This window comes from Botrytis porri (genome assembly GCF_014898465.1).
Source record: "Botrytis porri strain MUCL 3234 chromosome Unknown BPOR_003, whole genome shotgun sequence".
In the NCBI taxonomy this organism is placed as follows: domain Eukaryota; kingdom Fungi; phylum Ascomycota; class Leotiomycetes; order Helotiales; family Sclerotiniaceae; genus Botrytis; species Botrytis porri.
Genome location: NW_024066077.1, coordinates 2604704 through 2631323, shown reverse-complemented (window position 1 = coordinate 2631323; position 26620 = coordinate 2604704). Strand labels below are relative to the sequence as shown.

Sequence of the window (26620 nt, the reverse complement as noted above, 5' to 3'; positions counted from 1 at the left end):
AATCGTGCCTCAGCAACGGTTGTTGTAATTTCCGCTTGCTAGACACCCAATCTGCGATTGACAACAGTGCGCAAAATTGACAAGATATGTCTTCAGCCGCTTTGCAGACCGCCCCTCATCAACCAACATCAATAGGATCGCAATCTCCAGTGGCAGCACCATCATCCTCGGGGAGACCTTACACTTCGGGTTCACAACCATCTCGAGACCCTTACTATAATCAAACCACCACCAACGCATCTCCCTCCTCTGCAAGAAAACCATCTCGAAGGCCGAGCGGCAATGGCGCATCTACAAACACACCTCCCCAACCCCAGTACACCTCACCTTCGGTAACCACAAATTCAGCTCCAATAAATCCTCGCAGTAATAATCCCTCAAGTCAAGTATCCCCAACCACCACCACATCCCCTTTGAGTTTTGCTCCAATGGCTCCGGGCGATCATCAACGAGGTGTGCCCCCGATTGTCTCGGAAAGATCTTCTTCCAACAGACCGAGTACAGCAGTCGCGGCTGCAACTTCGGCCACAAATCGTAGCTCCAGTTCGAGACGAGGTGAACATTCGGATGAGCCGCGGGCGAGAGATTCTCCACGTCGGGCACAGTCACAGGAGAACCAATACCATGAGAGGAGGAATATACAAACCAATGGCACAAGCAACGACGATGCAACAGCTGCTGCCACGGCGGCAACTCGGGCCAGACGCAGAGCTCAACAATCACCTGAAGCTTTACCGCAAAGACCGAGTGGAAGTCGTGATCAGAGAGCTGGACCACCTTCTAATGCACAGAATAGATCACATCCAGCGGGTCCCAATTCACCTGCTGGGCTGTCCCACGAAGCAAGTGAGGTGTTGAATCGTGTAATTGTTAGCGATCCCAAGGTGGATTTGGAGCGAGAGAGGGAACGAATGGCTGAGGCTGTACCTAATGCCGTTGCCGCTCCTCCAGTGGTCGAAGAGGCTCCTCGGCAGCAGAGATCCCGTCATGATCACTCAGCAAACTCGGGGAAACGTGAAAAGAACAGTAAATTCGGTGAGTACTATTTGGGCAATACTCTTGGAGAGGGAGAATTTGGTAAGGTGAAGATGGGCTGGAAACAAGCAGGTGGTACTCAAGTAAGTCTTCACGAAATGTTGATTTTGATTTTGATTTTATACTAATTTTGTTCTCCTAGGTCGCTATCAAGCTCATCCGCCGCGATAGTGTAGGAACGAACCCTACGAGGCTTGCAAAGATCTACAGAGAAATCGCCATCCTTCGAGAGATATCCCATCCCAATATTGTTCAATTACATGAGATGGTGGAGACAGAAAAGCAAATTGGTATTATTCTGGAGTATGCTTCAGGGGGAGAACTCTTTGACTACATTCTCAACCACCGATACCTCAAGGATAACGCTGCTCGTCGCCTGTTTGCTCAATTGGTTTCTGGCGTTGGATATTTACATAAGAAGGGAATTGTTCACCGAGATTTGAAGCTTGAGAATCTTCTACTGGATCGCAACCGCAACATCATCATTACGGATTTTGGTTTTGCAAACACCTTTAACCCAGACGATGAGCTTGGAGACGAAATCGAGTACAACTTAGCTAGTCGTGACTATGTCAAGCGTATGGAGTTGGATAAGATTTTACCTGGTGGCTCGCGAAGAGGAGATCTGATGCAGACAAGTTGTGGCAGTCCGTGCTATGCAGCTCCAGAATTGGTTGTGAGCGATTCGCTATACACTGGTCGCAAGGTCGATGTATGGAGTTGCGGAGTAATTTTGGTAAGTCTTGATGTTTTGCACTTATTGATAGTTGCACCACTAACATGAAGTCAGTATGCAATGCTTGCAGGATATCTACCTTTCGATGATGATCCAGCCAATCCCGAGGGCGATAACATTAACCTTCTCTACAAATATATAGTTTCGACACCACTTACCTTTCCAGAATATGTTACACCGCACGCTCGCGACCTTCTCCGTCGTATTCTTGTTCCAGACCCACGCAAACGTGCAGATTTATTTGAAGTTGCTCGACACAGTTGGTTGAGCGAATATGCGCATGTCGTTGGCTTCATTACTAGCAGCACAACTACTACCGTGGAGATTGCCAATACTACTGTGCCATCTGAGGAACCCCAAGAAGCTCCTCCACTCGCTAGAAGTGCTTCAGTTCGGGAACCCAAATCACAAAAGGTACCCGCAGCCGTTGGGGATCTTAGCAGAAAACATGGGCATGTGGATCAAGATGGAGAAGAGGCACCTCCTAAAACTTCAAAGGACAACAAGAGACGAACCGTGCAGGTCGAATATGTGGCTCCAAGATCACAAACACAGAGAGGTGAGCCTTCTCCCAACTCGTCCAGTGCCCAGTCTGGTTCGAGAACACGCGCTCGTGCTGGTAGTCAAGGCCCAGTCGAGATTTCTGGAGCTCCTCAAGGTTCTAGGAGAAATGTCCCTACCGGAGAGAAGCAATTATCTCAGGATCCTTCAATGACAAGAGAAGCCCAACAAGCAGCCTCGGCGAGACGAACGGGAAGCTCACAGCGACAACAAGGTATGGTTCCACCTCCTCGACCTACTCGGGATCACCGCGCAGCTTCAGACATTAACTATACGACCCCAGTGACTGGCCAACCATCAATCGCAAGACCAACTACCGGCGGTTCCATGACTTCTAATAGATCTGGGTCTATGGGCTTCCCAACCCGTGGATCTTACAGCCAACCTGTGGCACCAACCGTCGCCGGCACCAATGCTCATGGCCGTATGTCTCAACCTCAACCCAAGAGCTCGAATAGTTACAATATATCCCCTCCTATGATTCAAGGCGAACAAACCTTTGAATACCCTCCTCAATCAACTTCTCAACCTATCGCTCCAAAATTCGCTAGAGTGGCAGGACTTCCAGCGGGGACTGCAAATGTACCATCTGAAGGCAGCAAGACTCACAAGAGATCAAACACGATCGGTGGCATATTTAGCAGAACAAATTCGCTCTTTGGTGGTAAATCACATGCAGAGAAATCTTCGGAAAAACCAAAGAAGTCATATCCTCCAGTCAGCATGTCAAATGCTAATATCATAAATACCGATGACTCGAGACAGTCGATAGACTCCAGACGCTCCATATCATTTGGGTTTGGCAAAAAGAGAAGTGGAAGTATAGCTGGGCGATCCACGACGGGTTCTCAGGAAAAAGCTTCAAGAAGATTTTCTCTTCTCCCGGCATCATTCTCCTTGAAATCTATCGGAATCGGTAAAGACCCAAATACCCCACCTGCTAGCACTCCAACCGATGGTCACTATGAGCCATATCCCGAAATGCAAGGTAATCATCTTGACGCGTCGCAGGATAACAGAAATGTTAGTGGAAGTACAGCTGAATATCAGCATGCGGATGTGGCATATGATCAAAACCGCGGTAGCCCAGCACAACAAGAAAGACAACGTTTTGCTCAACCACAACAGCAGAATCCAGATGCTAGAATGGGTGGCCCACCACAATTTTTACCGCCTGCAAACTTCCGCCAAGATGAATCAGCACTGACAACTGATTCTGAATCTTCATTTGGTCAAAGTCGACGTGGTCCATATCAGAATGACAACAATAACTCATATGAAGACTCGCGACGACCATCAGGACGCAATAATGGTAGAGGTGTACTGCAGAAGAATAACCGCAAGTTTGCCGATGCTTACGATCAAGAGCATGCACACAATGATCATGGTGGTAGTAGTGGTGCAGCTAGAAAGGTCATGGACTTTTTCCGAAGACGTGGAAAGGCTCGTGGAGAGTGAAAGTCGTTTGGAGATAAGAATTCTTTTTAAATGATATCACTTCGACATATACACGATAACAACTTTGTTAAATTCTGGATTTATGCATAAGCTTTCAGCGAAAGTACCGGAAACTTGCGATTCAGCTTTTGGTCTGAATGACAGCAAGCTTTGCTTTCATTTCTCTAGAACGGCTTGGCGGGCCTGCTGGATCTTGGTGCGGGAGGTTGGAGGTGGAGTGTGGGCAGGCGTTCTCTTGCATTTCATCATATGGTTCGCTTGTTATATCTTCTCGCGCTCAACTCGATTTCAACCTGGACCTGGACCTGAACTTGTGGATCGCGAGTCTCATCATCGATGGACGAGATGTTTGACTCGTTTATATTTTTGCTTTCGCTGTGGATAAGATTATATCTTGGGGTTATGGGAGTTGAATTGAGTAGCATTTGTGTTGTTTGATTGTGAAGAGTAGTCGAATAGTTTATTTTTCTCTTACCTTTAGCTTTTTAAAGTTGTTGTTTCGCTTTTTTTTTTTACCTTCTCTTCTCTATTAATTTAGTGGTGCGGGGAATGAGATGAGAACGGGGAGAGGGATATCTTATTGGGTGGTGTGATAGTTGGTAGTGAGTCTCGAATAATGGGTTCATTTTGAGAGAAGAAAATACGCGTGTGCTTGATTCATGGATGGAGATTACTGCTAGATCTAGCGGGTCTTCGATATTGAAGGTGGATTGAGAATAGAGCATGTGTGTGGAGGGGGATGGGTTTTGAGACTTGAGACTCGAGAAGCGAGAAGCGAGACTTGGTGAAGGAGGAAAGGGGAGGATTTTGAGGGGAGTAGAGAAGAGAATTGAGAGAGAAGCGAAGAGAGAAAGTGGGGAAGACGATGATGGATTGGGGGATATGAACCCTGGGTAAATCATTTGTAATAATTGAGAGTGAAAACAGAAACAGTATCTTTTGAAAGAATAGTTGGGTTTTTTGAGGTTGTGAATGTGATTCGTGATGTGAGGTGTGAATTATAATTTGATCGAATGGTTCAAGGGTTGAGAAGGTAAAGCTATGATGACCATAGTTTAGAAACCGAGATACAAAGTTAATAGAATCCAATCAATTTGAATTCGAATTTCCTTTGCTAGAAGTAGATGCTTTTATGTTTTTGATATCTCATCTGCAAGTACCTATCCAACCCTGGGAGCCCGGTGAGCTCGGGCCAGTCCTATCGTTAGCATTCCAAACGTCATTGAAACTCCCGTAACCTTACCTTCCTCATGTGAACCCGCCACTACCACAATGTAACCTAGCTAGAAACTCTTCTTCTAACTTCAACTCTAACCTGCCTCTTCTTATAAACATGCATACTAATAACAATAATAATCTTCCAATACAGTGAAAATGGATCAACCCATCAATTTAATTTCTGCGCTACTTCAAACCACTCCCAACGAGTCTATCCACGATACTCTCAATACTTCTCGACCCCTCATCACGCATCTTAATGCAGACACCACATGGCTTCTTTCGATACCCTACCCCAAAACAGCGGAAAACTCATTCAATAAAGCATATTATCATATATTGATTGACCCATGGCTACGTGGTGGACAAAGTGATGTTGCTGCCTTCTTTAGTCAACAATGGCATGCCAATCCCAGCGCAGTACAAAGTATCACAGAGATTGAAGAGTTCATCAGGAGTATTGAGGAAGTTGCGCATAAAAAAGAAATCGTGGGCGATGGAAGCTGGATTGATGCAGTAGTAGTGAGCCATGAATTCACAGACCACATGCACAAGGAAACTTTACTCGAAATTTCAAATACGATTCCGGTATTTGCGACTTCGAAAGCGGCGGCCGCGATAACTTCCTGGGCACATTTTGACCATGTGGAAGAAATACTTAGGTTTGGTGGTGACTGGAAAGAGTCCTCTACACAGCATTTACCAGATTGGGTGGGTATATCGAGAGTTGCCAAAGCGGGTGTGGATTTGCTCTATTACCATTCTGCTATCATGATTACGTTCTCGACATTTTCGGGGAGGAATACTTCAGATGGAAACGCAAATGACAATATACCTGAAGCTGTGATATATACACCTCATGGAATCGACCCTGGGGATCTTACACTGGTGGGAAATGCTCAACCGCGTATTCGAACCCTCGCGTTACTGCATGGGTTGCAAGATATTTCGCTACCTCGAGCACAATTGAATAAAGGGGCACATAATGGATTGAAGGTTCAAAGGTTGTTGAATGCGAGGTACTGGGTTGGTACGCATGATGAGGTCAAGGTGGGTGGAGGAATTGTGAGCTGGTTCTTAAATCGTAAAGTCGTGACGCTGAAGGAAGCGTTGGAGAGAGAAGCCGAGGAAAATGGCGAGAGTGGTGATGTAGAAAAGGTAGGAGATATTAGATTTTTGGAAGTGGGGAATGGCGAGAGCTTAACTCTGAAATAATGGCTTTTCAATCCCGGAAAGCACTTGTAGTCATTGGCCGGATTCGTCTTTGGTCCTTGTTGTTGTATATTTATCTCAAGCATCGGTTGCATGCTTTCTTTGTTTCTTTGTGCTAGTTGGAATGACAGTTGTCAATTCTCTCTCTCCAGCGACAGCAAATGTTATCACGGAATACCTCTGATTATATTCATTGGCAAGGCAATTAAGCTAGATTGAAGAATTCTGACGAAAGGTTGTTGCCCTACTACTGAACATGCCTCCTCATCCATGTTGGCGACCGCAAATACCTCGCACTGAGCTTGCGAACATATACGGCCATCTCCGTGAGCCAGTACTTCGAGGCGTTATACCATTGAAGAGCGCCCTCACGCCAGTAACTTTGAAACCGCATTCTACTGATCATGAGAGAAAATTCGCCGATGATGTGCGCTGGCTACAGAGACTTTGCTACGGAAGTGTGCAGTTCTCACTTTAGATTACAGATCTTCGCTAATACGTTCTGCCGCAAGATTTTACCGCTGCAGAGTTGGAGAGATTAGATGCCTTGGCACCACTTTACCACATCTATGAAGATGAAACTGCGGTTAACCCAAATGCTGACATTACCATTCATCCTGCAATCCAAAGAAAAAAGTGGAATTACCCGATGCCAAAAAACATAGCTGAGTTTCCTTTGGGAGGAGACTTGGATGGCTACTGGAATGCTGTAAGTCAAAGGCTTCCTATAGCGGGCGCAATTGACGGTTCTGATGAAGATGGCAGTGTACAGACGACACTGTGTGGGAAGCCATACTTCCATCGATTCGAATAGCAAGCTTGTATATCTCGCATGCGGATTTGTGGCCATGGTAGTTATACCCTCAGTTCTATGTAGTTCGCCATTAATTTTACCTGTATAGGTTTGATGCTCTGCTTGCCACCGAGTGGACTGACGTTCCACCGTCCGAGGTCCCCTTTACATTGATTCGTTCATCTGAAGGCTTGAAACGATTTAACACTAGAGATCCTCTAGTATATGGAAGTGAAAAAGGTAGAATGAACGTCCGAAACGGAATATTGAAACATTCTAAGAATATATATTTCCGTCTAATAAGCTCTTTTACCGATCCAGCAAGCGGTGTTCTAGCAGTAGATCACAAAAAAGGAAGTATTTCTGGACAAACTTTAACCAGCAAAATAAGCAATGATTCTGTTGTAACCATTAGTTTCCATCCCCTCGCGGCTTTGCTTCCTGGAACTGTGGAAAAATTGAACACTGCAGAAAGACGTTTGGTCCAAGTAGAAGTTGCAAAGACTATCATACATGAGTTTGGCGTAAGCTATTTCCTCAAGGCCCCGATTTGGAAGTCCTTCGTCTAGCTCTAACTTGGTATAGCATGGCCTTTTTCAGCAGGTCTACAAGGCCTATTTTCCCAGCCATAATGGCGATGAGATCTATTTTCACCAGGAGGTAATTTCGGAAATGTAAGTAAACCATTGCCTACTTTGAGCTTTTATTAATTATTCTAGGGGGTTATCGGTGAGTCTTTGCTGAGTGGTAATAGCTATAGAATACTGATGTGTTATCATTCGCTTCTAGATGGAGCAGACTGTAGGTGGATTCCTATCTGGGGGAAATACCAGCAAATATTGATCTCGATTCAGGTATTTGGCGGGACTACACGGGCTCTTCGTGAGCCACTAGAAGATTCGCTGCTCGATTTAGGTAAGCATATTTAATGTCCTCATGCAATCCTATATATTAGTCTATATAGCCCCTAGCAAAAAAGTATTTTTCAATGGCCATAATCATCTCACGCTAACTCATCATTAAGAGGGGGGAACTGTGTTTAGGTAAGTAACGACTACTAGGTAACAATATACCATTCCTTTTGTCTTACTCAAAGCAGTGATATAAATACCGCCGCCACTCAAGGTAATGAAGGGAACCCAGTCCTACTCAAAAAGCCACCGGTAATTATCCCATCCCTTCGAGCTGTTTCTTCCCGCATTCAATGTACCACAATGAATTCTGGCAGTGCTGATTTAGCATCGAATCACATAGGACTTCTACAGAGTTACATATTGGCCTATTTCTGTTTCCTGGTATAGTAAGTACAACACCGCTATTTGTTAATCGCTATACAATGACATACATATTTTGGGATTGGTCTTTTCTGCTCGAAATTTTATGGCTCAGTCCCCTGAACCGTTTGATAAGTCGTCGACATGTTGACAAATTTTAGTGGATATGGGAAGCAAAAGCAGATTCGAATCCGTTGTTCGGAAGTGAGTCCAATTTACTTTTCCTCCAAAGTTGCTACTATGGGTGAAAAGCTGAGACCAACAGATATGGAACACAAACTGTGAAATATAAAATGGTCACAGGTGAAGAATTTATTCTCAAGAAAAATGGTGAGAGATGGCCTATTTTAAGGGATCCATTTACCGAATTTGAGGGTATACCAAACAACAATCAACATACTGGCCTAAGGTCGGACAGATTGGATACTTTAGAGCCCCCTCGCAAACGACGGAGGGTCACAACGGCCCCGGCCGCCATTGTGCGAAAGGCTTGTACTTCCCGAGAGCCAAGGCTCAACCAGAAAATGAAACCACGAATTGACACGCTTGCTGAATTCAAAGATCAAGATTTACCGCCATGTCCTCGGTTCGACGAGATTAGCGCGTATTTAATCGACAATCGTCGACAGTTGGCCCTGCACACAATGTGTTTCGCCATGCCTGAGCATACTTTGGTAAGAATGGCCTCTAGTCTTGGGCCGTTGATCACAAATTTGAAAGTGGAGTAAGGCTAATTTTGTGCACAGCGTGATTACATTCTACGACATGGTGGGCTGAAAATTAGTGCCCAAGAATGGCGTGCGTATCTTCTTCATTGCGAAGCCGTCCCATATCTCTTCAGGTAATTTCTATTGCTTCCATATCAGGTGCAGATGATAATGGTGCGTAAGATTCCAGCCTCATGGAAGATATCGTGACATCTCGACTTATCGTGGCTCCATCCAACTTCATGCCTCCAGTTGGCCAAAGACAGATCTTTCACCCTTCAAGTCAATAGGTCCATGGGATGAATCTTTTGTGGGGAAACTCGTCAAAGGTTTGAGACTTTGTGTCGCTATTGACTTGTTCTCCATCAAGTATGTTGACTATTTAGATCAAATGTGGCTACATTCGATCTTCTGGGACGTTGACATGAAGAACTTCCTTACCGTGTTCAACACCGATGTCAAACGGGGTGATGGAATAGCGAGCAAGGTTGGACTAGGTTTGATGTCCAAAGAAGAACTTGAAGATTTAGTGCAGGTTTTAGCATCTACTCGATCATTACTTACGTGAGTGACAATACAATTTGTGAGATCTGAAATTAACCCAGTGTTCATTTTAGTTGGGCTCCAGAGGGCATCATCCGACGCTTACCACTGACTACTACGGAATCCAAAGAACTCACCTGTGGAGAAACAAGCATAAGAGACATTACTCTACCCAAAGGCCGATCACTTATTGATTGGGATGCGGGGTATGAGGCTTTGTGTGAGGTGAGTAAAACGTCTTTTGAACTCCCCTCGCTTTGCTCAAGATTAATTCTCGACTGCTTGAGTTTCCCAATCACTTGGGTGCTTTTTTGGAAGCTACAAAATACATTGAGATTCGATGGCTGATCATCTCAATTTTCAACTAGTGGGACGACGAGGATATGGAAACTGACCTGGAAACGCTGGCCGAGGCGGACACCGGCATCACGTATGCTGACGGCCGACACGAAAGCAAATGGGAATACGCGGAGCGCACAGAACCGCCACCAGTCAAGACGCAAGCGCAGTTGGAAGCAGAAGAATTCGAGCGCCGAATCCAAACGCTGGACAAAACGATTGCGGCATATCACGCGGAGCATCCAGATGCCGCTGACGAGGAAATGTTTGAAAATTCGTTTTGGAAGGTGTGGAAGGGGTTTTATCCCGAGGGTACCAGAGAGGATGCGCTAGAGGAATTCGAGGAGTGTCTGGATAATTTTAAGTCGACAAAAGATGGTGGTTCAGGAGCTCCGGGAATTGATATGAAGGATTTTATGGGTGCCATGGAGGAGAGTGGGGGTTGTCCTGAAATGTGAGGGTGGCTAGGCTGGGGGGAGGGGATGAAGGAGAAGGTGGAGGAGGAGATGATGGTGAGATTTTCATAACATGAGTTTAAAGAGTTGATTTATAGTATAGTACTTGAGAAGATGATTTGATGGGATGGGATGTGATGTGATGTGATCTGATAGAATGACATGTATCCTCCAGATTATATCCGCTTGTAGAAACATAGCATGCCTACCTAGGAATTCTACATTGCTGTACAATATTCTCTCCCCCACAGTTGTGAAATAATGGATTATTATATCACATCAAAATACATTCGTAGATGATTTTCCATCTCTCCATTACTGTTTTGCAATTTTGTATTAAACGTATTTGAAATAGTCCATTTTCAATTTTCTGATTTTTAATTTTTAATTTTTAATTTTCTTATATAGGTGGGTGGCTGTTGGTTGGGTGGTCATGAATGGGTGATTGATGAGAAGGGATTAGATTGGATTTATGTTATTAGATAGGTAGATAGGGAGGTAAGTAGGTAAGTAGGTAGGTGGGTGGGTGGATGGGTGGTTGGGTTTTTTTTTGAATTTTGGGGGGAGGGGGGATTTAGTGAGTTGGTTTCATTTTATGAGGTTGGTAGAGGAGAGGGGGTGTGGTGTGCTGCGGTGTGGTGTGATGGAGTAGGGGGGGTATGGTGTGCTGTGGTGTGGTGTGATGGAGTAGGTGGGGTATAGTAGATTATAAGGGGGAGTGGATGTTAAGCGAGGAGATGTATAGATATATAGGCAGGTAGGTAGGTAGGTAGGTAAGTAGAAAAAATCTAGATTCTAGATCGATATCGATACCAAATCTTAAGATCGAGGGTCCTTTTTTCGCTTTTGTTAGATAAGGTACTTTTATATGCTTGGTGAGGGATGTAGTATAATATAGTATCGTATCGTGTATGTATATGTATGTGTGTGTGTGTATAAAGCAGATTTATATCTCCCTGTATTGATTATTTGAAAACAATATTATTCATCACTTTTTAAGGGTGAGACTTGGGTTTATTATTAGTATAGCTTTGGAGAAAGATTCGATGAGTTATTTGTTAGTTGGCTAGCTCGATTTTGATGTTTAGGAAGGAAATTTTAGGTGTATGAAAGGTTTGAGAAAGATACGATGGACGAAAGTGAATGATATTGATGAGAGATGATAGATTGGATGGATGGATAGCTATGTGGACACGCAGTGATGTTCTGAGGGGATAAGAAGTGAGATTGGAATGGAAAGGGAAGGGTGGTGGGAATTGAGATGGGAGTTGGATTGGAGTGGATGGGTGGGAATGGAATGGAAAATGGAATCTGAAAGTGAATTTGTCAATAAGATGGAGGTGAGGATGTATGATTATTTATCTATATAAATAAGTCGGGTACCCTACTTTCGGGCCATTCCTGTTTTAGGCCACTCTTTACCATCAAAAATCTCAAAAAATGGAATTTTTAATTTTCTTATTTATAAATAGAATTTATTGAAAATTAATGTATATATAATTCAGATTGTTTTGAATCTAATCTGAAATTTTTAGATTTTTAGAATTTTTCTATATTGAAATCTAAAGCTTCAAAATAACGATTTTTTAATTTATATAAGAATTATATATAAATTTAAAACTTTTATAAAATCTTTAATAACTTTTTAACAATAATTATTAAAAGAAAATTGTATATCTTTTTGAAAGTTTTAAGTTTAAATCTATATAGAAATTCAAAAAAAAAAATTCAAAAAATTAATAGATAACTTATAAAGATATAGTATATAATAAGTTTGAAGTAGTATAAATAATCCCTATAATTTTAAGAGTATTCTTTTAAATATTCATTTATAAGAAGTTTTTTTTAAAAAAAAAATACATTATAAATTTATAATAAAACTTTTCAGTTTATTTTTAGCAATTTTTATTAAAAAGTTATTAAAGATTTCATAAAAGTTTCAAATTTATATGTGATTTCTATACAAATTTAAAAATCGATATTTTAAAGCTCTAGATTTCAATACAGAAAAATCCTAAAAATCTAAAAATTTCAGATTAGATTCAAAACAATTTGAATTATATATAAATATTTTCAATAAATTCTATTCATAAATAAAAGAGTTAAAAATTCCATTTTTAGTGTAAAAAGTAATTCAAAAGGAGGGTGGCCCGAAAGTAGGGTACCCGACTTATATATCTACCATCATATAGCTATCATCATATAGCTACTATCATATAGCTACCATTATATAGCTATCATATATTTACCTACCTAGTCAGATATAAGTACCTGAGTATATGTAAATATACTTAAATTTGATACAAGGAATGAATTAAAAGAGAAAAGAAGGAAAATATTCTCATTCATTTATTTATTTATTACAAATATAATAATCATAGCATAGTATAACTAGTATAACATAATATAACATGTTATAATCTAATATAATATAATATAAAAAGTCTAAATACTAAAAGTCAAATATCGAAATATAATTATGACTCATAATCACTACTTATAATAATTATGAGATCAACATTAAGATTATAATTTTATATGTTTTTATTCATAGTCTTCTTCATCTCACTCTTACTTTCGTCTGTCTGAGGATGAAAAGTATAAATGATGAATCCCGAACTATAGACTCCGATTATAGATTTCGAATACAGACTCCGACTACATCAATCGATTTCGCTACATTTATATTTGTAATGAATCATATTAGAGATCATACTAATAATAATAAAGATACTATTCATACTATTCATACTATAAAAATTAACATATAAAATAAAAACTAAAATTATAATAAAAATGAATTAAATCAAATCACTCAAAAACATTTTACTAATTCTCTAAAACCTCTTTTCCTAAAACTATATATTTATAAAAAAACTCTTTAATATCGAAATAATAATCGACTCTATATTAATACTTATAATAATAACTTTTTATAAGCAAGTATAAAAAAACGTATAAATAAAAACTAATCTCTTTAAATCTATTTCAAAATTAAATATATATTAAATAATGAATTTCAGTTTAATTCAAAATATATTAATCTTAAAACTTAAGAAAAATTAAATATATAAAAATTCCAGTCTGTCTTTCTTAAACAATATTAATAATTCGAATTATATTTATTTAATATTAACTTATACTAAAATGAGATTTATATTACTAAAGCTTTTTAAACTAATAATTAATTCTCGTCTATTAGTTTGCTAATAGTAATAATAAATTCTTAATCGATTTAATCTATCTATAATTAAGCTATACTAATTATATAATACATCTAAATATATCTAATTATATAAAGTAGACAGAGGAAAATAACAAAACTCATCTCTCTTTAAAATTCATCTAAGTTTATTATAATAAAGTTCTATTATATTAATTATATATATAATCTAATTATTTATATTTATAAAGATAATCAATATAATACTTTGTTTTCAATTTACAAGTTAATAATATATATATTACAAATATTTTTCAAGATATTATAGAATTTTTTAAATTTTTTATTATTATATCGTTATATATTACTTTTCTTTTTATATAATCTTATTATTATTTCTTATTGTTTTATAGTAATTATGTTTTTCCTTTTCTATTATTTCCTTTTATAATATAATTTATTTTATTTTTTATCTATAATTTTATTTTATTTTATTATATTATATTAATTATGATATTTATATTTTTTAATTTTTTTTTTCGTTTTTATTATTAAACATTTTCCTTTTTATTAATAAAAATTATTTATATTCTTTTATTATGTCTTTTAAGAAGAAGATTAAAGTTTAAAGATTATTTTCCTTATTTTTATTCCGTTATATATTTGTTATATAGATATTATATGAAATGTTTATATTACTTATTTTATAATCTTAATATGATTTATCTTTATAATAATAAATATTTAAAAATTATATAGATATTATTATAGCTCTATTAGAAGTTATTAATACTTATATTAAGGAGTTTTAAAGAGTTATTCATGAGATAAGTAAGTATAATATGAATTGAAATCTTATTAATTTTATTATATAATATAAACATTATATATAATAAAAGCTTTTTATGATTATTAATATTATTAATATTAATTAGTTTGTAAAGGTTTTTTTTAAGTATTAAATTTTTTATAAATTTTTTATTATTGTTATATGTATAGTAATAGAAGGATTTTAATAGGATTTTGTTATTATTAAGATTATTATTTGTAATTATTAGATTAGAGCTTTAAAAAGCCATTATTAATTTATTTATTATTTTTATTAATTTATATAATGTTATTATATATATAATTTTTTAAAGGTTATTATTGGTATTACCATGGGGATGGTGAAGTTAATATAATACTATGGTTCATACTATTATTATATTACTTAAGGTTCTAAAAGCTAGGATTACAAAATGTATTACTATAGTATCAGAAAACACTAGTATTAATATTAGTATAGTCATATAATCCCTATCCCAACATTAATAACTCTTTAAAGTTGCTAGATTATATCCTTCTAACTAATACCTCTTTTGCCTATATAACCACCCATCCTTTTAATCTCTTTCAACCTATTTTGTAACCTTAATCTTTATAGTATTATTATCAATTAAATCTTTTAGAGTTTAATATAACTTGAATTTAATTATTATATCTACAAAATTAAAATCTTTATTAATCTATTTGATTTCTATAATCTCTTATTTCTTATACACCTTTTAAATTATTATTATATCAATTATTAATTTCTTTTCATTAATAGTTTTGAGTTTCGTAAAACAGTTATAAAATGATTTGGAATCGATACATATAATCAATAGGATTTTACAATTTGGGAAAATCTTATCGATTATGCCTTTAATTGCTACACTAATATCAAAGTCTAAAACCATAGCGTAGAATTCTAATGCTAATACACTTCTAATAACTTTCTTACATTTAATAAATAATTAATAGATAATATTAGCTTTATTATACTTATTCATTAAAATAATAATATATTCAATTTAAAAGAACAAATCTTTATTATTAATAAAGAATACATTAATAAATATAATTAATTTTAAAGAATTTATATTAAGTAGAACAAACTATAGACCTTTCTTCGAATTATCAATCTGCTATTGAATACACTTATTAAGAAAATCGACATCTTTTCCCTTAAAATTAACAATTTATATAATATAAAATAAATTAAAAGCTACCTCTAATTAATATATTATTACAATATATATTCCTCAAGTATATTATATAATATATTAATCCTTTATTATTATAGATTTTCTTAGTTTTTTATATATTCTTTATATATTAAATAGTTCTGATTTAATTAGATATAAGTTTTTATATTAATTCTTTTAATTAAAATAAATCGTACTATTATCTTATTAAATAATTAATTTATTATTAAACTTAAGTAATATATTTGATATAAATATCTCATATTTTTTCACTATAAACTTAATATTATAAAGTTTTCTTTATTTATAATCTACAAATTCGTTATTAATAATAATAAATATATTATCTATTTATAGTTCTATAATATTGAATACTATATCATTCTTAATTATATATAGAAAATATAGGTTATAAGTCGATTATATTATTTTGAGGGTATTAATATAATACTTATAATAGGTACTAAATTAATAATTATCTATTTCTAGAATACTATATAATAATTGTATTACTTACAGGATAAAACCTTTTAGAACGTTTATCTTCACTGGTGATTGTATGTAGAACCTTTGAATTAAATTTAATATTAATTGTATATATACTTATATAGGAAAAACACGAAAAAACTAAGGAAAGATTTTCTTGGAAAACCCATTAATCTTTACTACATTCGAATCAGAATATCACCCTCTACTCCCTCTCGAAATTGCTGAATTGATACCTACTCGGATTAAAGAGATATCATTGTCGGCATCAAAGAGGGGGGTCCAGCGCACCCATATCGGAACCATCAATATCGACACTATCAACAATAGGCTTACCACATTAAAAATGATTAATAAAAAAGGTTAAACTATAGATCTCTATAATAATCCAGACCTTTCAATACTCAAAGACCTTATGAGAGGGTTTCAACTATAAAGAAGAAGGTTTTTAGGCATAGGAAAATGAAGGGTGAAAACTCTTCAAAAGGCCTTGCTTTTTTCAAGAAATATCTTACAAGAAATATATTAATATAGTATTTAATATTCTATTAATATATTTATAACTATTCTATATAATGAAGAGAAAAGCTAAATCTTTTAAAAAACATTCACAATATATTAATTCAAGTGTATAGCATTTCATATCAATATATAATATTATTATGAAATACTGATTTCGATATTACTTTGTATAATAGATAATATATTACTGATTACGATTAAAGAAATAGTGATCCTTTAATATAGAGTGTATATTATTAAAATAATAGCATTTCAATACCATCACACCTACTATTTCGATCTTATTCAACCACCTAGTTCTATAATACAATCTTATCCTCTATATCAATAAAGTAATCCAACAGGCTCTAATATATTATATTCTATATTGATAGGGCAATCCAACGAAAGAAAAGGGAATAGAAGATATTAAGCTTTAAAAAGAAATTATATATTATCAACGTATTATAGGAGAAGATGAATATAAGACTTATAAGTAATAGATTAGGGGTTATAATAGGATTCCCGGAGGACTCGAAGTACCAGAGAGTAAAGACAACCCTCCAAGAGGGATACAACATTATAACTAACCATAGCTTTTATAATATTTTAAAAGGAATTGAATAGAAAAAGAGGGATTATTATAATAAAATAGAAAGCACAAAGTTTTTATAGGTATATTAAGGGATTTAATAAAAGGAAGGTTTTTGAATATAACAGGTCTATAATATAAACAACTTGAAGGATTTGAAAGGATTACTCAGGAAATTGCCCATAAGTTTTAATAAAGAAGTTCAAAAGAGGGTAGGTTTTTATTTCTTTTTTCCATTTATTTTATTCAATTAGAATCATATATAAGTATATTACATGGTCTTAGCATAGCTGTATAGACCGAATTGATTATGAATTTACTACTACTACTACTATACTTATATAATATTACAAATGCTTATAATTATCTCGCTCTTTAAGAGTATAATTATTATTGATAATATTATTTATTAGCTGACTTATTATATTATAAATGATTATATTATAAATGATTATATTAAAATAGTACTTTTTCCTTAATTCTTTCACACTTATATTATTAATCGAGATTTTAGGAACACTTTATCAATTCCCTTATTCTTCATTTTATTAATAAACCATAAATTAAATATTCTTATATTTTCAGCTATATCTATAATCTTCATAAATTAAAAAACGCTGTTTTCTATTAAATCATTAATTTCCTTTCATCTTGATTTAATGAAAATTGTTAATATCGAATTATTAATAGATACTATAAAACAGTTTATATATTCAATATCATTAAGTTCATTATTATCTAGAAGGTAAAATGTTAGGTTTAGTATTTGTTCTTCAGATTTGATATAATCGATGTTTTTGTTTATAAAAAAGGTTGTTAGTATAGCAATTATAATTTAAAGAGTTGATAATTATAGGAGCTAAGGGTTTTTAAATAAATTCAAAAGGATCTTTTTTTTGTTTCTACTTTATATAATAATTAATAAAGTGATTGATTTAATTTTATTAATTTTCAACAAAATTGTTCTTTTATTCTTTTATAATATATTTTACATCATTTATATTAATCGTACTTCTTATATATTCTCGACAAATTATTCAGGTTATATTAATTCTATTATTTATACTAGTTCAATGGGTTCTTTATAAAGTTGATCCTAAGGCTGATCTTTTTCTTCTATATATAATTTGATTTAAATAATACAAAACTCTATTGAATTATTTATTAGTTATATAATGTATATCTTATCTTTTATTCTTAACAAATAATATAAATCTATTTAGCTTTTATGTTCTTTTTATATCTAAACCTCTAAGTTGATAAATAGATTATATAATATCATTATGAATAATTTATTATATTAATTTAGTATATTTGATATTTATTTTATTGCTTGTAACTTATTGATTTTGTTTATTACCTTTTTAATTGTAGTTTGTTGTTATAAAACTGTAGATACTAATAGGTCGAGGTCGGTTATTTATAAATATGCTTTAAATATTAAAAATATTGGAATTAATTTGTTTATTATTTTAATAGCTATTTATAGTATTATTTTCTTTATTATAAAACTCTTTAGTTTGTTAATAATAATATTATATATTCGTTTAATAATTATATAATAATGTTTAACAACTTTAATTAATATATTCTTTATTCTAGTTAATATGGTTATTGTATATTATATAAATTCCTTATTGACAAAGTTTTTTTCAGTATTATATATAATATAATCTAGAGGGCCAGTATAAATATCCATTTAATATTTTCGAAATATATTAAAGATATACTTTGTAATAATGTTATCTAATTACTATACTGCTTGAAATCGTATATCTTTATTGATGATATATAGGATAAGATTGATATTGATATATATCATATTTATTATAATTGAATAATTGAAATCAATATTATCTTGTAAATTAAATTTAAATCGATCTAGTAATTTTCCGTATTTTTAACAATATTAATAAAACTTAATAAGTTTATCAATCTCGATTTATATAATATTATTATGATTAGTTCATTAGAATACTTGTAAAAGCCTATATACTAATGAATAGCCGAAACAATGGTATAAACATTATAGTTTTGTATTAATAAGATAGTATATATTATTATTAATAATTTATTATATAAATTATTATATATTTATATATTATAAGAGTATTATGTATTTATTATAATAAATATATGAAAATTGTTCTTCTATATTGCTTGTAACAATTATATCAAGAATATTAGTATAATATATGTCAAGCTTATTTATATCTTTAAGGGATAATAAGAATAATGTTTCTGTATTTATAATATGGAATTTAATGGTTCTTAATAATAAATTTAATCGTATTAAATCAATCGATTCGGCTTTATTAATTCCGAATATTATACTTATAATTCCTATTATTTTTATATTCAAAATAATATCCTTAATTATCATCTTGTATGTTATATACTACTCATAATCTATTATTAATTATTATACTACAGTTATATTGACAATAATTCCTTGAAATTCCTTTATATTGTATCTACTAATATATATTATACTTTCAAATTAAGATTAATATATTAGAATATATATAAGAAACTTATTAAATAAATCCTTAACAATCTTTTATCTATTTATAGATTTACTCTAGGTAATGAAGCTTGAATATGGTTCTTATACAAATAGGTTTTAGAGTTCGAATTATACGAAATAAACTATAACTTCATTATCTATATCAGGATTAAAATCTTCAATAGATCCTTTATATTCAACAAGAAATTGTTTAAAGCTTTTATTGAAATTATTACTTTTGAACTATTCCTTATATTTATATCGGGATTCCTTACATTCCTCTTTATTATATCGGGTTAATTAGCAGTCTTCCTTCCTACAAACAAAGCATTTCTTTTTTATATATAATTTAAATAAATATCGATTATCTTATTCAAAACCTTTACTTTAATTATATTCATCTCAATTGTAATAGTATTTGTAATCAGTATAGAATATTATAATTTCATTAAGATAAACTTATTCTTATATTATAATAATTGAATGTAACTCCTCTAAAAGACTTAGAGTATCTTTAACGAAGCGAAAGTAAGCTAAAAAGTATATTTATATCGAAGTGTATATAATAATAATCTTTTGATGAAGTAATTCTTTTATTCTTATTATAAAGCTAAATCCTTTGTATATATAACGAAGTTTTGTGATCATAAATTATAGGTATTGAAGTATTGTTTTCTCTTTATTATTTAGTTTTGTTATTATATTTTTAAGTGTAATAGTTTCCTATTGCCATATAAGATTATGCTTGTATTCTAAGCTTTTAAATATAAATATTATCAAATCATAAATCCTAATTATTATATTAAATAAGTTATTTAAATTCATATAATAAAAATCGAATGTAATATTAACAAGTATAATAAAAAATATATTCTTTAATAATAATATAAGTATATTAATATATTTACAATTATTGAAAAAGATCAAGAATTTGTAAGTAAAATTATTATTTTGACTATTATATTTATTAGCTTTATTATAAAGTTTTATAAGATTGTTTAAAAGCTGATTGATATTTATAGGTCTCTAAAAAGATAAAATATCCTGAATAATATTAGTACCTTTTAGATTGTTTTCTTCTTTGCTTTTATAATATCAATCTTAATTTGAAATATTGTTTCTTCTACTTCTATTATTTCCTTTTTCCTTGCTTATATTATTATTATTATTGAGTAGATTATTAATTAATTATCTAACTCATTATTATAGGATTATATTATTATCAAATTAATGAAATGTTTAACGTAGTTTATCATTAAATAGCCTATATTATCAAGTGGCCTATTTTCATCTCAATTTACACTTTCAAATCCACATTATTCAATAACAATTGAATCAATTGATTAAAATTATTAAGAATCTAATAATTTAGGATTTATTATATTATTTTAATAGGTTTTTATATTACATCCTATCTTTCTATATTTACTACAATATCGATTAAAAAATACTTCTTTATTAGAATTCCCCCCTTTTTAATATTCATTATATTAAATTTGAATATCAACCTCTTACTAAAATAATATATTAAAAATCTTTTATTCAATAAATACTCCTCCTTAATATAATTGAGTTTTTTTTACACATTGATATTTGTTTAATACCTTATTTGCTATTCAAAGTATACGATTCTTTATACTTAAAAATGTATTCTTATAAGCTAATCTCTCTATACCCTTAGTTAGAATTAATATAATTTTGAATATAAATATAAAAGAATTTGATTAATAATAAATTATTCGAGATTTAACTAATATTGATTAAGAAAAAGCTTCTATTAGATTACAAGAGGTTTGAGAGATCCATTAATTTAGATTGAAAAAGGGAGGAATAGATATACGAATTTGAATATTTAATTTCGAGAATATAATTTTAAAATTAAATAAAATTAAATCTGTTTTTTGGAATTTTGATTTTATATTCTAAGAAATGATTAATTCCCTATATATAGTTTTAAAAGCTATAAAGAATTTAATTTTTAAAATATAATTAATATATACTTTAATAAATTCATTAATTTGATTATTATATAAATGTTTTAGATTATTAAAATAATTAATATTAAATGATTAAATTAAATAATTTAAATATAATAATAAATATAAATATATAATATTGTTCTCTTTATAATATATTTGAAAAGCTATTAATTTATGACTTTTATGCTTATTTAATATTAATATTCGATATTTACTCTTTCTTTAATTCTTAATATGCTTGTTGAAGTATTTCAATTATTTTAAATCTATTTTATTATTTGTTTACCTATTAAATATAGGTTTAATAATCTATTCTATAGGAAGATTTGTTTTAATATATTAATTGGAAAAATGAACTTGTTCTTGAACTATTAGAAATAGGGAAATAATTTCATTCTTTTTATTTTTGTATATTATTACTATAGTTCATTTTTGATTACCTAATTGTACTATTTTGCTTCTACCATTTTGTTCAGTATTAATTATTACTATTACTGTATATATAATCCTTATTATAAAGCCTGTTTCATTAAAATTATAGAAATCTCCATTTAAAATACCGTATTTCACTTACATATTTATAACTAGTTGAAACTATTCTTCAAAAAGCTTAGGATTTTTATAAAGAGCTTTTTGAAAGTTATAAATATAACTAAAACATACCTTTAATTTGATTCAATATTTTATGAATCGATACGCTTAAAACTTCCTAATATGTTTTATATTTTTCAATTCGAGAATATTATTTATTATATCTTCCACATTCTGTAATTTAAATAAAAATCCTTTTAAATTTATATCAAGTATATATTAAACAATCATCTTTTCTTTTAATTCTATAATCTTATAATAATTTATTCGAGTTTTTGTATAAAAAGGTAAACCTTTTATTTTATATTGAAGAATTGTATAAGGAATATTATAAAGTATAATAATCTTTTGAATATTTAATTTTTTATTTTTATAAATAGTTTTAATAGTAAGGAGTATACAAGCTTCTTGATTATTCGAATTCATTATAGATTGTTAATAAAACATGTGTTGAAAGAGATAGGTATAAATTGAGATGAAAGTGGGCCATTCGATGATATAGGCTACTCAATGATAAACCACGTTATACCTTTATTAAAATTAATTTTAATTGTTTTTAACCAAGATTTCGGAGATTGAATTGAAAATGTAATTATAATAGTATCGGGATGACCTTAATATTAAATTATTAAATAAATCAAATAAATATTAATTTTGTTAAATTATAATACTCTTTTATAAATAATAAATTAATAAAGAAATCGATAGTATGATTTCGAATTATTAATATTTACTATTGTAATGATAATTTCAATAGAAAAAGGATATATAATTTATACTTCTCGATATCTTTACCCTTGTTATCATATCGATATAAGTTGATGCTTGATGGTCTAAATGTAATGCTTAAAAGTTATAGGAGTCTATCTTAATTATAAATAATTTATTTAATTGAATTTTTTATCTTAATTATTTCAGGAATAGTTAGTAATATTTTCAACCTTTTTATAATTCTTTCAAGTATACTTAATAATCGAAACTGAAACCCTTTTTCTTTAAGAATATTTACAATTTCAGAATTCAATTATTATTAGAATACTATAAATTGTATATTAATTAGTGCCTTATCGACCATTTATTTTAAGTAGATTGTATATTTTACAATAAGTAATCTATATATACAGAGTTCGTATTATAATTTATATAATAATCATATTCCAGTAAATAGAAAATACTCTAATTTAAAGTCCTTAAAACTTATAGTATAATTCGATTACAATTTCTTATCATAAAAATCGCTAAATTTATATTCATATAATTTATATTTATAGAAATCTTATATTTCCCTTTTATTTGTATAGTTAATATTAAAAGGATAATCTTTCTATCTATTCATCATTGATTTATAATCATTAAACATGATTTTTAATAAAATTAGAAATTTGATAATGAATTTGATAAACTTAATATTGTTAAGTTATTCTAAGGCTAAATATTTAACATTTTCAATATAATGTTTTCAAGATATAGAAGAATTTATAAATGATTCTGTTATATTTAATGGATAGTAAATAGATAATGAGATATTAACTTTACCAAGATATAGTAAAGTTTGAGTTCGAAAAGTATAGTACTAAGCTTGAATTAAATACTACTAATTCTTATTCTTTAATACATATTATAATAAAGAATAAAATATAGATTAAAATTAGTATAAAAGCTGCCATCATATTGTCAACCATTTTTATTTATACAAAGGTAGATATCAAATCATATTAGAATAATATAAAAGTTTATATCTTTTTAAAGAAATATTAATCTTAATTCAAATTATATATTATAATTAAAATTAAGATATTAGGCTTTTAATTTATAATATTACTAATTAGTATTAATATCATTATAAAAATAGTGAAGTTAATATAGTACTATGGTTCATATTGTTGTTATATTGTTTGAAGTTTTAAAAGCTAGGGCTACGAAACGTATTGCTATAGTATCGGAAGACGCTAGCGTCAACGCTAGCGTAGTCACATGATCCCTGTCCCAACAGTTATGATTATTTATTAATCTTTTTAGTATGAGTATTAAGAGAATAATATTAATAATTGTCGAAACGTATGATCACGTGCTTGAGCGAATCACATGATTCTTCCTATTATATATATAATGGAAAGAATTATACCTTATTCTAGATCATTTCAATTTATATTATTCATTTTATATAGGCTATACAGTACTATATATAGTAATTCGAGTTAACGACTCCCCCCTCAAGTGATCTTAATAATAATATAGATGATTTTGATATTAAAGTAATTATTTGTTTTTATATTGAGATTTAGTATGAGTGAATTAGTAGAGTATATAGTGTTTATTAGTTATTATTTTTGTTATATTAGTATTTATTAATTATTCTTAATAATAAGTTATTTTGAGGTAAAAAAAATGTTTTTATAAGTTATTTATTACTAATTTAAGGCTTTTTATATTTTGTATTAGGTTTTTATTCTTTTTAGTTTTAATGTTTAATGATTTCTTCTTTTTAATTATACTTTTGTAATAAAAGATAATATAATTAATCAATTAGTTTCTCTAATTGTAAAAAGAGTATTTTAATTTATATTTAGATATTTTTTATTTTATTAAGAATTTTTAGAAATCAAAAATCTTTGTTTTTATATTTAACATTATTAAATTAATCCTCTTTTCTATTCTATTATATATTTTAAATTAGGTTTTAGTGATTTTAAAATCGAGTATAGTTAGTATTTTAAATCTTAAATGATTATAAAATCCTTTTTACAAAGAAAAATTCAATCTTAATAATTATATATTTATTATATAATATTATATTCATTAAATGTACATAATATGATTTTATTATCGCTTTTTTTATTTATAATATAGATCGATATTGTTTATTATTTTATTTAAAGTTTATTTTATTCTTATTTATTTCAAGATTATAAAAAATCTTATTTTTAAACAACTTTTATATTAAGAACTTTTTTAATTTTTTTGTATTTCTTTTAAATAAATTATATCATATCTTTTATTTTTATTTTTATTTTAAATTTAGTTTGAAGTTTGTTTAAGTATAGATTTAATAATTTTATTAGAGATTTGATATAAATTATAAGAAAGAGAGTACTCTTATAGACTCCTATAACTATTTAAAGATAGATGTTTTATTCTTTCTAAACGCCTATAGTTCGCTAATATAAAAAATAATACATATATAAAAGTTCTAAAACCTCCTCATTATATAGATTACGATTTCCTTATTAAAACTATTAATTTTTCAGCTTTCAAATCTTTCATTTCTTTATTAAAACTTTATATAGTATAATAAAAAGAATTTAAAATCGATTTAGAATTATTTTAATTATGAGTCGATCACCCTACTTTCAAGTCACTTCTGTTTTGGGCCATTCTTTTACACTAAAACTCGCTTTTTTAGCTTATTAATATCTTTATTAATATATAATCTAATTTGATAAAAGTTTGAATATATGTAATTTAAGTTATTTTAAGTTTATTCTGAAATTTTGAAATTTTTAGGAATTTTTTATATTGAGATTTAAAGTTTCAAAACATCGATTTTTAAATTTGTATAAAAATCATATACAAATTTAAAACTTTTATAATATCTTTAATAATTTTTTAATAATAATTATTAAAAGAAAATTATATATCTTTTTGAAAATTTTGAACTTGAATTTATATAGAAATTAAAAAAAAATAAAGAAAAATTAATAAATATAAAGATATAATATACAATGAGTTTAAAATAGTATAGATAATCCCTATAATTTTGAGGGTATTCTTTTAAATATTTATTTATAGGAAATTTTCTTTTTTTTCTGAATCCTTTAAAATAAATATATTATAAGTTTATAATAAAATTTTATAACTTATTTTTAATAATTTTTATTAAAAATTTATGAAAGATTTTATAAAAGTTTCAAATTTGTATATAATTCCTATATAAATTTAAAAATCAATATTTTAAAGCTTTAGATTTCAATATAGAAAATTCCTAAAAATCTGAAATTTTCAAGATAAACTAAAAATGATCTAAATTATATATATATAAATTTTCAATAAATTCTATTTATAAATAAGAAAGTTAAAAATTCCATTTTTGGTGTAAAAAGTGACTCAAAAGGGGGGTGGCCCGAAAGTAGAGTACTCGACTTAGTATTAGAGTATAGCTTTTTATCGAACATTAAAATTACACTAAAACTCATATAAATCATTCGTATTTTATTAAATGAATATAATACATATACTAATAAATTTCACATTAGTTTATTCAGTTTCATTTGAAATTTACTAATAAAATAAGCGAGAATTAAGAACTTTTCTTTTGATATTGATTTAATCTTATAAATATCAGTATATATTTATTTTAAAATAATAAAAATTTAAATCATAAATCCTTCGTTATATAATAAAATCATATTCAAAATTTTGATTAAATTCAATTATTTTAAATATTTCTTTTTTATAATTATAA

At 30.1% G+C, this 26620-nt stretch overlaps 3 protein-coding genes across 3 annotated transcripts; all 3 read left to right on the top strand.

The window, feature by feature from the left end:
* Positions 1-86: 86 nt before the first annotated feature.
* On the top strand, positions 87-3790 carry EAF01_002821 (uncharacterized protein; the record flags this gene model as incomplete). The annotated part of the gene is made up of 3 exons (XM_038911075.1): positions 87-1118; positions 1178-1771; positions 1826-3790. The coding sequence occupies 3 exons, from the start codon at positions 87-89 to the stop codon at positions 3788-3790; spliced, it is 3591 nt and encodes a 1196-aa protein (XP_038773997.1).
* Positions 3791-5164: 1374 nt separating this feature from the next.
* On the top strand, positions 5165-6223 carry EAF01_002820 (uncharacterized protein; the record flags this gene model as incomplete). Its single annotated transcript, XM_038911074.1, has 1 exon — positions 5165-6223. One exon carries the CDS (start codon positions 5165-5167, stop codon positions 6221-6223), a length of 1059 nt encoding a protein of 352 aa, XP_038773996.1.
* A 253-nt stretch (positions 6224-6476) lies between these two features.
* Positions 6477-10334, top strand: EAF01_002819 (uncharacterized protein; the record flags this gene model as incomplete). The annotated part of the gene is made up of 15 exons (XM_038911073.1): positions 6477-6678; positions 6733-6929; positions 6986-7071; positions 7123-7537; positions 7599-7673; positions 7868-7928; positions 8038-8056; positions 8113-8176; positions 8268-8313; positions 8449-8491; positions 8553-8961; positions 9034-9128; positions 9178-9558; positions 9612-9762; positions 9906-10334. The coding sequence occupies 15 exons, from the start codon at positions 6477-6479 to the stop codon at positions 10332-10334; spliced, it is 2673 nt and encodes an 890-aa protein (XP_038773995.1).
* Between the last annotated feature and the right edge of the window lie 16286 nt (positions 10335-26620).